The 14,586-nt window shown below is 37.8% G+C and overlaps 1 protein-coding gene across 2 annotated transcripts in view; it reads left to right on the forward strand.

Annotated features, from left to right (window-relative positions):
* Nucleotides 1-14,586, forward strand: part of FGD6 (FYVE, RhoGEF and PH domain containing 6) — a 74,863-nt gene extending 60,277 nt beyond the window's left edge. For both annotated transcript variants that reach the window (XM_056339262.1, XM_056339263.1), the window contains exons 15-21: nt 939-1,041; nt 1,502-1,645; nt 2,544-2,646; nt 4,555-4,682; nt 5,427-5,555; nt 7,927-8,075; nt 11,413-14,586. In XM_056339262.1, the coding sequence (XP_056195237.1) occupies nt 939-1,041; nt 1,502-1,645; nt 2,544-2,646; nt 4,555-4,682; nt 5,427-5,555; nt 7,927-8,075; nt 11,413-11,449 (793 nt within the window). In that variant the 3' untranslated portion in view covers nt 11,450-14,586. The remainder of the gene's footprint in view (nt 1-938; nt 1,042-1,501; nt 1,646-2,543; nt 2,647-4,554; nt 4,683-5,426; nt 5,556-7,926; nt 8,076-11,412) is intronic.

Raw genomic sequence — 14,586 nt, forward strand, 5'->3', positions numbered from 1 at the left:
GTTGATGGCTGGCTTTAGCAAGACCTGTTTCCAGGTCCAGCCCACTGCACTTATAGCCCGCTGTGTGTGTTCTGGCACAAGGGTGAATAGAAGACTTCCTGGGTGAGAGGGCATGTAGGCTGCCCTTTGCAGCAGCAGCATGGATTGATGTTACGTGAAGTGGTGGTGTGCCCACGGTCAGAGGACATGCTTTGGCAGTGTATGTAATCCAGTATAGCTGCAGGCTCCTGCTGTGCCAGGCACTCCTTGTTTTCCCTGCTCCCTGTGCCATGCCCCTGCAGCCTAATGCTTTCCTTGCAATTGATTAGTGATCCACCAGCTGTGTGATAAAGAGATACATTAGGCTTCTCTGGTTTTCGCTTTGGGTTAGCTAATCCAATGGAAAAAATTGGAAAAGAAGAATTATTTAGAAGCATCATGACCTGGTAGGAGCAAACAGTTAGGAGCACAAGGCTGGGAAAGAGCATGTTTTTTCTGACAGAAGCTTGGGGTTTCGCAGTGATGGGTACAACAAACTGCACCCTGAGACGGAAGGAAGGAGCGGGGGGAAAGGCTTGCTGAAATTTCGGAGTCCCTTTCAAGAGGGAGGGCCCATGCCTTTTGTCTGGAGCACCATTTACACCAGTACACTCAAGCTATTCAAAGGTCCAGGGAGAAGGAGGGAGCAATGACACACAAGCCTTGAAACAATTTTGGAAGGAGAGGGAGGGAGTCTACATTATAGCAACAGACACAGAAATCTTTTTTAGTATTAATCAACACAACTGGCACCATGTGGACAGTTAAAATGCCAGTTTCAGCAGGAACTGGCATATAAAACTGAAATCGCAAGAGAGTTAAGTCAACGTGTAATAAAGCTAATGGAATTCTAATCAACACTTGCTTCTGAGTTTTAAACGTTAATACTAATAAATTGATTTTTTTTTTTACTCCAATAGTTCTGCTACAGAAAGAGATGAGTGGTTAGAAGCCATCTCCAAGTCAATTGAAGAATACACAAAAAAGAGAATCACATTTAATCCTAGTAAAAGTCTTGAAGAGGTATATCACACTATTATTGTTGGTTTGTTCCTTTTTGAATATAAAGTTTCTTTGCAGATATTTAGAGAAACAAGAGGCATTCCGTGATGAATAATAAAACAGGATGGTAAATAAGTGAACAGATGATAGTACAGAATGATATAATGTTATGTACTTCATAAATTTAAAATTATTTTCTTAAAGAAAACCCCAAACTTGCTTTCTCAACTATCTTGATAATCTTGCTAACAGAAAGATAAAATGAAAAGTCTTTAAAACGTAGCAGCTAGCAATATAAGTAGGCTGGTAAAGCTTGAAAGTCACACACCCTTTTGGAAGTAATTAAATGCAGCTCTGTCTTTCAGACCATGACAGTTTGTCAGAGACAGCTTTCCAAAATAATTAGAGTTAACCTATAATCACTGATAAGTATTAATCATTTCTCATCACTGAATGTAGTCTTCTGTGTATGTTCTCTCAGGCAGATCCAGAGAAACGAGAAGATAGTCCGCTGGGATCAAAAGCTCCCATCTGGATCCCTGATACTAGAGCTACTATGTGTATGATCTGTACAAGTGAATTCACGTTGACGTGGAGAAGACATCACTGCAGGGCATGCGGAAAGGTTGGGCAATTTTGTGATTACGTTTTCCATTAGTCATTCAGGTTCCTTGTGTGACAAATACAGATGGAGCCCAATTGCGCTGCAACAACTCTTAAAAGAGAGCACTGTACTATGACACAATTATATGTGGATTGAAAACGTGTTGAGGTTGCGGGGTTTTGCTTTTTTTTGGGGGGTGTGGGGTGTGTTTAGAAGTTGGTTTTGGGGTTGGTTGGTTGGTTGTGGTTTTTTAAGGTGTTGTGACAGATCAGTGGTTAACCTTTTAACCTGTTACAAGTTTCTTATTTTACTTTTTGGAGTACTATTTATGGTTGTCTTCTGCCTCCACTATTACATAGTACAAAGAAAGAATGCTAGCTGAAATGAGAAAAATATCTTCTTACTAACTTTTGTAGGATAAACAATGATTTTGTTTTTAAGCTAGTACCAAGCTTATTTTATATTTAACACTTCTGAAAGGTACGTCTAATAAACCTTCATTTTTTTCTTTCTATCAAATGAGAACACAGAATTCAATGCACTGAGACATTGGTGTTGTAGAGAAGTTGTCAAGAGAGCAATGACTAAAAATTACTATTTTCAGTTATTTCTTTAAACACGATTTAAACAGTAACACAGTAGGCTTACTCTGTATTTCGTGGATTGTTACCATTGGCTTATTGACTTGTCTAATTCAGTGATTTTTATATATTTAAATGTTTATCATTTAGAGGAGGAAAGATCAGTGTGTTGAACATAAGGACATGGGGAAAAGCCAAGACCTTAAACCATCTTCAATGTAAAATAGTGCCTATTTCAGATTCTGTTATGGGCTTAACAGTGCTGAAGGGAATGTTTTTGAGTATTTAGTGATTTACAGGTGCATATCATGTTCAATAATGCTTTTGATTGCTTCCAGATTGTCTGTCAAGCTTGCTCATCAAATAAACATGGTTTAGACTATATGAAAAACCAGCCAGCAAGAGTATGTGATCATTGCTTCAGGGAGCTACAGAAACAAGGTAAAGAAAATCCTCACAAACTACGTCTTATTTTTGTGGCCCTTATTAACGTGGTATGTTTGTACCTCACCTTTACTGCTGGGTTCAAGTGCCTACTTCTGCCATAGCATGCCTGAAAAGCAATAGGCATCCGAGATTACAAGAGCCCAAATAAGTTTCTGTGAAGTGAGCTAGGCAGTGAATTTACACTACATTGGCTCTTCTTTCCAGAAATGTGCGTGCACTTGCCCTATGGTAATGACATGTGGCTTATGCTGCATTCTTTTTTTGAGATAACTAGTGTTATTTGCTTTTCATTAATTATAGGGTACTAGTAGTACGTTAAAGTCCTTGCAGCTTTTTGTGACCTCCCAGTGGGTTCATGTGTACTTTCACTCTCTGTAACTTGTATGCCTGTAAACTTCATTTTTGCCAGCTAAGCTGCTGAGATAGCTGAGGTTCTGGGGCTCTATAAATAGATAGGTCTTCGTCTTACTGAAGCTCAGTCTCTTCAGCCCCAAGCTTTGGCTCATCTGGGTTTCAAGAAGCTGGCATACCTGCACCTCAGTTCTGAGGGCAGACTTCTAACCATTACCTACTGCACACTGGCAACATGGATTTCAATGTAAAACACCACAGCTAGAGCTATTTTCATTGAAATACTGAGACGTGGTACTACTAAGGCCTGCTGGAAAGCAAGGGTTAGATGGCCTGGTCGTAATAACATTTGTTTAGAGAAGAGGTCCAGGGTCAGTTTCCTTCTCATCCTGAGGGAACTCAAATCCATCTCTTTGAAGGAGCTACATATCTTTACGCAGAAATGAATGTAAAATCAGTGGGAATGTAAAATCCCACCAGTGAGGTGGGAATCCAGTCTCATCTCGCAAGACCTGCTCCAAGTTCTGTCCAAAGACTCTAGTATTAAATACAAAAAAGAGCCATAAGCAAGGGACTGAAACAGTTTGCTGCTCGTCCCTCAGGCAGAGGCTCCAGTTCGACACAAGCTGTCTAGGGTATCAGGAAATCTGTGATCCCCCTGAAATAATCGAGCAACACCGACGACTCTTCAAGTAGGGGTGGGAGCCTGCGACGGTGTCTGGACTACCTGCAGGTCTCCGCGCTGGGCACTAGAGGCCGCTGTGCTGCTGCAGTTGCAGGTGCTCTGTTAGCAGGGGAGGAGCCGCAGGGCAGGTGCGGTACAGCTGGCTATCCAGTCACTCTCCTGCTCTGCTCATTAGTTCAGAGCCTCACCATGTTCACGGACAGCTCTAGAATTAGACTTCATGAAGTTACTTGTTCCAGGCTGAGCTGTAAAATAGTGGTGAAAAGGGGGTTTTAAAAGACTGAAGTGTTGCAGATGTCTTCCAAGAGAGATGAAGGAACTGCCTGCAGCAGTGGATAAAGACAGCACATGCCCTGTAGGTGGGAATCTCCAGAAGTGTGTGTGTGTGATGGCATGATGCTGGAAGAGGAGCCCTACAGCATCCATACTGAAAAAAGCTGAGAAGATAGCAGACGTAGAGAATTGAAGGGCAGAGTTGGGCAACAGAGGTGAAGCACGGAGTAAACTGCAGAGGACAGCTCTGAAAATCTGGTGTGGTTTTAAAGACTTGATTTGCACCCTGCTTATGGCCAAAGGTAGTTCAACATCAAGAAAACAGACTATGAAAACAAACAAGACCAATCCGTTTAGTTTTAAATATCTTGTGGTTGGTTTTAGTCTGATTGTGATTTGGGGGATTCTAAGTCATGGTGTTGTAATAATACTGAGAAGTTAATTTAACACTGAATTTAACGTGATAGGTGAAACGCTATAATCAGAAGAAAAATGTCATCTGTTTTTAAGAAAAAAAAACCCACTCCAAGAATCATTACCTGTGTTTAGTTATCTGTGACATGAAAACAATCTATTAATCTTATGCGTTTTAGATAACCAGTGCACTCCTAAGAGTGGATCCCCAGTCAACCATAAATCTCCATCAAGTGCCTTGTCTACAGTATTACATAGTATTCCCTCTGGAAGAAAGCAGAAAAAAATTCCTGCAGCCCTCAAAGAAGTAAGTGCTTTATTGGTCAAAAGTAATGTCTTGTTGGTATTATATCATTAATATTAACAATGAAGAAAATAATTCCATACTTTGGCTATCTTCTCTGGTATCAGAAGTCAAATATTTGACTACAGCAGGGGTTTGGTCCTTAGTTTTTTATAGGCAGGGATTTGAACTATGAAGCAGAGTATTAACTGCATAAATACCTATGAGACTGCGATTCAGAGAGATAGCTGGATTATAATTTCTTTCTTGCTTCACTGTGTTTCAAGGAATTATGATTTACTTCTGCACCAACAGTCAGTGAGAAGACTCCTACACCAACCCAGCTCTTGGCTTATGATTAGGAAAGGTAGAGCTAAAGTCTCCCTACTGCACTGGAGGTCTTGGGAATGAGAGGAACTAATTTTTCTTATAAAGGAATGCGTGTTCTCCAGCTGTATGTGGTCCTCAGTGTTGCAGCCCTTTCTTGTACTGTTGCAACCAATTTAAGTTCCAAACCTTAGTGACTGCAGAAACCTCTCTTCCAGACCAGACAGATGTTGGCAGACAAAATTATTTTTCTTTCAGCCATCTGAGTTAATTAACAACATTAATTGAGATCAGGTAAGACTTCGAGTCTTTGACAGGACAAGGTTCTGGAGATGTGTTTTAAAAAACAGCTTTACTGTGAAGACCTGGACAGATGCATACATACTCTTGGGGTTTGTTTGTCTGGTTTGGGTTTTGTGGGTTTTTTTTTTTTCTCTTCAGGTTTCAGCAAACACGGAAGACTCTACAATGAGTGGCTACCTGCACAGATCTAAGGGCAGTAAGAAACCATGGAAACACCTATGGTTTGTTATAAAAAATAAGGTGCTATACACGTATGCTGCTAGTGAGGTAAGAGACTACATATAGGAAATCAAATATCCAATGATAATACTGTCTTTGTAACAAAGTTGTTTATTTTTATGATCTAGAAACAACCTATAAAATTAGATCACCTTACAGTAATCTGATTGCGATGTAGTATTTTGAAAAGGCCCAGTCAGCTTGGTACCGTAATACGCTGATATAGCTACGCTGTTTCTGATTTCAGACCTAGCTTTGAGTACCTCTGCACTGCACACCATTGCACAGTTGTAGGTATGTTCTGAGTCAGTTGAGTACACCGGGGGGGTCTGTTTGGATGCATCACACTGGAATAGTGGCAAAGCCAACATTATAAAAGCATCTTGAAATATCTTGTTTCTGCAGTTCCATAAGGTATCTTAAATGCTTGGAAAATAGCAAACTAAAACTCTTTACTTCTCCTCAAACTGTTGTCTTCAGCCTGGAGTTATTATTTAATATACAGTGCTGCAGTAGAAAAATAAAATGCATCTTATCTAATGGCATTTGCTTTTTTATTTAGAATGTGTAGTTCTATTGCAGTTTGGAATAATCTCTAACCAATTTATATAAGCTCTGCACATCTCAGCATGTGCTGGGGATGTGGAGTTTATGGCATCTTAAAATGTTTTGCAATATATATGGATGTATTGTAGCACTGGAAGATCTCGGGGTTTTGCTTTTTTGTATTATATGTTATAGCTTGCTAATAGCTTTCAAGAGCAAAATATCCAAAGCATCTGCTAAAGGTATTGCTATCCTTCACTTTCTTTTAAAATTTAAAGCCCAATCTATCCTGACCAGGTAAAGAATTACCCTTCTTCACCCCCATGCCTCCCCCACTCTAGTTATTTCCTGGTTCGTATGCAGGTTTGTTCCTGGGTTGTTTCTGCTGTAGTGACAGCCTTTGTTTTAGAATTCCTGAATTATGTCCAGAATCTGTGATATTTCCACCACAGCATTGACAATAGTACAAAAAAAAAAAAAAAAAAGTTCTAAAAGTATCCTTAATAATCATTTACAAACCAATTACTTTTGCAAAGATTTGAAAAATATTTGAGAGCATTGTGCCTATTCTGACAGTTGCAAAGGAGACTTTGACAGCTGTAAAGAAAGGCATGTTAGTCTGTGACAGTCACCTTAAATTTTCTTTTGCTTGGCTTCCTCTGAGATATCACACTTCCAGAGTAGTTTCATTTGGCACGTTGCAATCACAGAATTATTCCGTTTTCTGTAAGGAATATCTGTCCTCATTTTCCATTTTTATGAGCTATTGCAGGAGACGTTGTTTAGAGTCTCAAGGGAAGGTCCTGCATGGCCTTAGCCAGAAAACCCCACTTAGGCTATTTACATTAGTTCCGAGTGATATAAAGATTAGTGGTAAAAAGACTACTTACTAGTGGTACAAAGACCTAAAATAGTAAAACATATTGCTAAGCCTTACTTAACTGTTTTCCAGTATCAAAACATATCAGTATGCTTCACAGGATACTGTTTCAATGCAGAGGCAATTACCAAAGTTTTCACCTGATGTGTCAGTGTTTATGTACATTCTTTGTTTATTTTTCCTATTCAGAAGTGTTAAGAGACTCTGCCTAGTTGCAGAACACTGTTTTGGAATTTGCACAGGATGAAAATACTTTTTTTTTTCCTTCCAAAAATGTTGTGCATTGTATTTATTAATTAAAAGACAGGAGTACAAAAACAGGAAGTAATTGAGATGAATGAGGAAGGGAAAGTGTTGCCTTTTTAGCTAGATTTTGAAATTAAATGAAGAGAAAATAAAAAGGTACAGCTTCTCTTGCTACTCTTTCCTAGCCAACCACTTGTGAACAGTCAGCAACTTTTTTTACCCTGTCCTGTCAATTTTCAGCAACAGAAGGCAAAGTAAGCCATCAAAAGTATTGGGAGTGTGACTCCAGCGTTTGAGAACATGGGTTACATCCATAGCTCATCCTGTAGCATACTCAGTGCAGCTAGTAGCATCCCATAGCACTTCTAAGACATGAGAACTTAGTAGTAAGGTTGTTGGAGAGAGGTGGACCTTTGGTCTGCTGCCAGGCGGCAGTCAATCTTTTGATACAAATTCTTACCAGGCAGAACTGTGAGGCTATACACTGAAAGGCAAGGTAGATGTTACTAGGGAAATAAAAAAAGGAACAGCAATGTTGAAGTCTATGAGGTTTTTTTTGTTTCCTGTCCCTGGACCTCATGCATGGAGGCTATAAACAGCAGCATTTTGTGCATGACTATTTGTAGCAACTTGTTTGTTGTGTAATCTGTTGCAATGGTATGGTGCATGAGTAAAGTCTAAATGGATTCCTTAGTATGTCTTACAAGTTCTAATTCTGTCTTGTTTGCTTTTTTTCCCATAAAATAGGATGTGGCAGCATTAGAGAGCCAGCCTCTACTTGGATTCACAGTCAGTGAAGTAAAAGATGAAAACTCAGAGTCTAGAGTGTTCCATTTACTGCACAAAAACACTTTATTTTACATATTCAAAGCAGATGATCCCCATTCAGCTCAAAAGTAAGAAACTATTTGTATTCATTTTTGTTACTTTTTTCTAGAAAACATTTCAGAAGTCACGCATGTTAATATTCACAGACTAAGCATACATACAAAGGATGCATATTATATAATATATAACTAAAACTTTGCAATTACTTAAACTGGTAAGTCATTAGGACTTCTACAATGCTTTAAATGAAGAAGCAGCCTTTCCTCTGCAAAAGAATGAATGTAAGAGAATGAAAAAGTCTAAGATAAAGTAAGAAATCCTTCGTTTTCCTAGCCTATTTCTCTACTGGTCTGCTCTGAAAATTTAATGTTACCTTTTGGAGAAATCCAGAAAATGTGTTTTAGGAATGAGTGGATGTGCCCCCTTTTTTATTTCCAGCTGTAAATTTCAGTTATTTTTAATTAATATATGGCAGTGAAAAGTAAAGCAAACCCTAAAAAGTAGGGGACAGAAGTTTGATGCGTGTGTGCAGGTGTGTATGAACACTTAGGCATATTTAATGTGTTCAAACCAAAAGCTTGAATTCAAAGAAGACTCACACAAGCTGTTTCATTTCTAGTCCTGCTGTTGTGTCTGAGTTTGGAGTCATACTTCTTGATTTATGTATTGTGTGTGTTTTATATAAAATAACTTAAAAGCTTGGTCATTAATCAGTGCAAGACGGTTGCTATGTGAGTCATGAAGTAAACTAGGAATGAGCATAGAAGCAAGACATTTAAGTTACCTTGCCTATATGCCTAGCTTATCTGACTGGTTTCACTGCAGTTTTCCCAAATGGATTTTGCATTAATAAAATAGATTTCATGCACTAACTAGTCCATTATTAATACTTAAGCATTCACATGGCTGCAGGTATAGTTTTATGCAAATAGGAATATTCTAAAAACCAAAGTACCCAGGACAACTGAAAATTGTGAACAGCTGAGAACGTGCTTAATGATACTTCTCTACACACAAAATCTGGAAGTCCATTTGATTTTTGTGGGTATTTTGTATTGCAGGTGCACACAAATGTTCCCTTGTTAATTAAGATACTATTCTCGTTTCCACTGTGTCCTCATTTACACTATATAAAACAAAACTAAAAAAATCCAAGGTGTTCAGTAGTTTTGTTTTCCTATTCAGACAGGGGTTTGTCATCAGTAGGAAAACTTGAATTTGGAAATACTCTATTTTGCTGAGGCTAGGTGTCATGGTTTAACCCCAGCCAGAAACTAAGCACTATGCAGCCACTTGCTTACTCCCCACCTATCCCAGGATGCAGGGGAGAATCAGAAAAGAATGTGTAATTCAAGGGTTGTGATAAGAATAATAATAACATAAAATAAGAGAAAAACCCAAACCCAATAATAATAATTAATAGTAATAACAATTATAATGAAAAGGGGGGAGAAGGGGAGAAGAATAAAATCCAAAGGGAAGGGAGAAAACACAAGTGATGCACAATGGAATTGCTCACCACCCGCTGACTGATGCCCAGCCAGTCTATGAGCAGGCATTGGCCGGCTCTGGCCAGCTCCCCCCAGTTTATATACTGAGCATGATGCCATATGGTATGGAGTAGCCCTTTGGCCAGTTCAAATCAGCTGTCCTGGCTGTGCCCCCTCCCAATTTCTTGTGCCCCTCCAGCCCTCTCGCTGACAGGGCCTGAGAAACTGAAAAGTCCTTGGCTTTAATATAAACCTTACTGAACAAATAAAAACGTCTGTTGTCAACATGGTTCTCACACCAAATCCGTAACACAGCACTGCACCAGCTACTGAGAAGAAAATTAACTCTATTCCAGCTGAAAACAGGACACTATGAATAACATTAAGTACCTGAAATTGCAAGCTTTCTCCAAGTATTTAATATCCTTAGGAGATGTATGCTGAATCTCCAGAATAAATGCTGCTTTGATAGCATTCAAAGAAGAAACAAAGAACGTGCTCTTGGCCTGTTTGCATCAGTGGATGCTATTTTTTCCTGTTAGAGCCCAAGAAATACCTGATGTATTTATGTAAGTGCAGTAATAAATTTTAACTTTACAAATTATGTTTACTTTTTGATGAGCTTTTAAATGTCTTAGTTCATTACTGTGTTCAGTGCTTAAGTTGTTTATGAATTAGTTGTATTTGTATTCAATTGTAGTTATTTTAAGGAATATACAGCAGTGGAAAATACAGTGAGCCCTAAAAAATAAGGGATAGAATTTTGAATTGTGTGTGCAGACAGGCATGAGCACTTATACATCCTTAATACGTTCATACCAAAAGCTTGAATTCAGCAAATGTGCACACAGTTACAAAGTTAAATACTTAAGGCAAGGAAGAGCCAACATCTGTGACTAACATTTAGAAACCCTCTGAATACTAAGACAGGTCTGAATTTCCATTATAAAGATAATTTTACAGTCGTTGTTTCATTGAGTTCTTGCAAGATTTTCACTCAGGAAAAAAATCATCAGTATGTGGGCATCATAATTTTACATGCACACAGTTCAGCCCTCACTTGGAAGACAGAATTATTCCTTTTTTTTACTCTATTTGTCCATGTAGCATTGGACTGCTTCAGAAACATTTTTTGCAGCGTCCTTGAGGTAAGGGTGTTTATCACTCTCATAATCAAGTAGGAACAGATAAGGGGGTAAAAGTGTCTAAATATTAACTTTGAATTTCCAGTTTGAGACGCCCTGGATTAGCTGTTTGGGATCTTCCCCCTCCCCTTTACATATACTTGTATTTTCACAGATACCTGTTATTGTATGATTCAGCAGTAGCACATACCATGTGTGTGAACACAGGGAAGTTCTGTCATCATGCAAAGGCAGCGTTCCTCCAGCCCAGCCCATGAGCCCTGTGGCTTCCTCCCTCAGCCCCCACAGTCCTCCACTAATAACCTTTGCACCAGCTGCAAAAGCAGAGAGCATGGGTTTCGCAGATGGATACCTCAGTTATAGTAGTGTCTTCATTCATCTCAGATTTTTGCAGTGAACTAAGAGGAGGGAGTATTGGGGTTTTTTCAAAGGTATGCAATCTTGTTATTAAAGTTGGCAGAACCTTGGCATCTATCTTACGTTTTGAGCATTTGACTCCCGAGCTTCACTTGTTCTTTATGCATGTAACTTCAGTATGGAGGAAGGACAGGAGAAAATTTCCATCATCTGGCCTTCTACTGATACCTAATAAGAATATGACTCTAGCAAGTATGTTTGGACTCATTGGATAGATTCCTGGCATTTGCACTAACAGACCAACTGGTAATGGAAGGATGTTGTTAACTTCTTGTGTGAATCTGTAGCTAGTCACAGCAGCGTGATTTATACTTTTACCAGCAAATTCCTAACATTGTTTAATTTTCCCATAGATGGATAGAAGCTTTTCAAGAAGGCACAATTTTATAGCAGTGTCAGCATCATATCTACAAGTTTAAAGGAAAATGTCCAAGGATGGTGGTAAAACAGACTACAGCAGCTGTTCAAAGAAACAGAATCCTACCGTCTCAACCTACACAAAACTGTATATTTTCCAGGGTTAGGAGTTGTTGCATCTTTAGTGTAAGGTAATATTTTTTTAAAGTATTGTGTGTATTTCTGTGTTTATACAAATGTGTTATTTATTAAATTCCAATGTTTACTTTAATGGTCAGAATTATTTGTGAGGTCTGCATTGATGTCCGAAGTGTCCATGTCTTCAGAATGGCAGATGGTTGGTCAACATATTTGTAAACTTTGTGCTTTTTTAAAAAAACAAACCACAAGTCAAATCTGTTGCAATTGTACAGTTCCTCATGATTTTTGTATAGGTATTGAGTTGCTCATGCTCACCTTGCAATTTAGGAAGAACAGATCAGAATAGGAATTTCAAAGACTTTGGATCTTCGTTAGCTATGTAAATTCCTTTATAAGAAGTGCTGTGATATTGCTGCTTCTTTCCTTGAATGGCAGTTGAACTCTTGCATACCAGTACATTAAAACAGTGCATCAAATTCTGTATCACAGAAGCAACTGCAAAGTACAGTTCAATTATTAAAAAAGAGAAAAGGAAAAAATATTGTAAAACAGACGTTGCAATTACAGAGATAAGGCACTAGAGCTTTTACAGTACTACAAATGCCAAAGAGACTGAATGAGTTCTCTTCAAGTAATTGCAGGATGTATTTTATTTTAGGTTTCCAGCAGCAGTTTAAAGCACAGTAAAAAAAATACATTTTTGATATACAGGAAAAAGATTAAATACCTTATTCGTTTAAAAACTGTGTCAAATGAGTTCTGTATGCAGTATGAAACACTGTATAAACTATTGTTCAAAGAACGTTAAACAAATATATGCACCCCCCCTCCCAATTTTTTTAACTATTGTATATTTAAATATTATGTTTAAACTGGAATTGCCATACCAAGAAAACCCTGCTTTTTTTAGTGCAGATGGCATTGAAAATGCATACCATTCTTTGAAATATCTTTTGTTTACACTATGTTTTGTTCTATTTGACATTTTAAAACACAATTCAGCTTTAGGTGTTTGGGGTTTGTTGGGGTAGTTTGTGGGTTTTTTTTTTTCTTTAAGAAACTTGTCAGTATACCTCACTAGGAAATACTTACTGATGATTCTGGTGCATTTATTCTATTTAACTTTTGAAATTTTTTTAACACTGTAATAGCATAAATGGAACTAGAACTATGAAAAACATGTGAAAGGAAGCCATTTTTATGTCAAATGAGATGCATATGTAGCCAGTTAATTTTACTGTATGAAACACTTCTCAGTAGTCCTCTGTATCAAGCTAACTGTGGTAACAGAATTAAGAGCAATTCCCTTTTAATTAATGGTTTGAATCCATGCTAATAGCTATTCTATGGCCTCACAAAGGAAAGAGAATAGATGATAGAACAGTTGTTAGTTACCACAAAAAGGCCAAGAATGAAAATGCAAACCAAAATTCTCATACTCCCTCAAATACCTCAAGATCAGGTCTAAGATACTAACATAGCTCTGAAGAAGCTTGATTTTTCCAGAGCTTCTGTTAAGTTTGTAGCGGGCTTGGAAGCTTAATGCTTAAGTATACAAGTAATTTCATTGACTTCAAGCATTTCAGTAGAGTACCTTTCTGCATCAGGGACTTAAGGCTGTAGATCTGTCTTCCCTCATGAACGCTAGAGATTTGACTAGGTAGTGTTTGAAATTCAGTGGGCGTCTGGTCAAAGCCTTTATCATCTTTTAATACAAATGTGATTAAATGAATACTTTCCTCCAATATAAAGGGCTTTCACTTAATTTTCAAAAGCAGCTGCTGACTGAAGCTATGTAAGCTATTGGCATGTCTCTTCAGGGTGATTTCTGACATGGTTTTTACTGTATCTGAAACCAAACTGATACTAACGTAACATAGATGTGATGTGGCTTTTCCAGTTGATAGTATCAAAGGGACAAGCTTCTTAATATTTTCATAGGAACTGCACACTAGCTAAGACGGAAAGCCATGAACCAGCAAATCGATCAGAAATCTGGCTAGGAGCAAGCTAATTTAATTTCAGTTTATGGTCTGATATTGATCTCCCTGCTGCAAAACAGAGCAATAAAAGTCAAAACACATACTGAATAAGATGCCCGAGTTTTGCCTCGTGTGGTGTCAAACTACCTCTCAAGGATTTGGCGCAGAGTGAGAAAACAGTGTTCTGTAAAAACCAGAGGACTTCTTCCAGCAGCAGCTGATCAATCGAAAAATCTTCCTGTGGCAGAAATAGATTAGAACCGAGCCTTAAAAACAATACGACACATATTGCAGTCTAATTCTGTGTGAAATAAATTGTCTTTGTAAACATGTTTGAATATTTCTTTTCCTTTTTCTCCATCATTAGTGCTTTGCGTCACATGAAGAACCGACAATGTAGGCATTTTCATAACATTTTCAGATGGTTGCTTTTCAGACTTACCCTATTTCTCTAGCTTGCCTCCCATTTTGATTCATTACTATCAAAAGTAAAGTATTCACTTCTTGATTTGACTAAACACTAGAACAAGACCAGAAGTTTTTAAACACCTGGCTACCTCCTCTTATAAGACTCTATAGTTAATAATTAATTTAAGATTGTTTAGTAGAGTATGAGACAAACATTAGCATTGAATATTAGATCTAGTATCTTTATTCTTGGATAAAGAAAAGGTTCTAGGATCCTGAATTCTCTCTAAATTAACTTAAAAACTATATTTTGTGCCCAGAGGACTTAAAACTTAAGCGGATAGCTGAGCAGCTATGGAATGCATTTTACTAAATATTTTTTATATGTGGAAACTTGATTACTCAATTATGTATATTACATCATAAAGAGATGTTTGGAAAGACACATTCAATGTATTTGTTTGCTGTAACTGCTGTCTCCTGCATTTACCAGCCAAATAGGCTTTTATTTGGAGCAGTCCTAAATCTTGCTGTCTAAATGAAAGAATCTTTATTTTGTAAATGAAAACAGTTCAAAGTTGTTGTAAATATTCCTGTGAATATGTATCATTTTTGTATAAATAAATTCACATTAGTTGA

Source organism: Falco biarmicus, chromosome 5, assembly GCF_023638135.1.
Source record: "Falco biarmicus isolate bFalBia1 chromosome 5, bFalBia1.pri, whole genome shotgun sequence".
Lineage (NCBI taxonomy): Eukaryota > Metazoa > Chordata > Aves > Falconiformes > Falconidae > Falco > Falco biarmicus.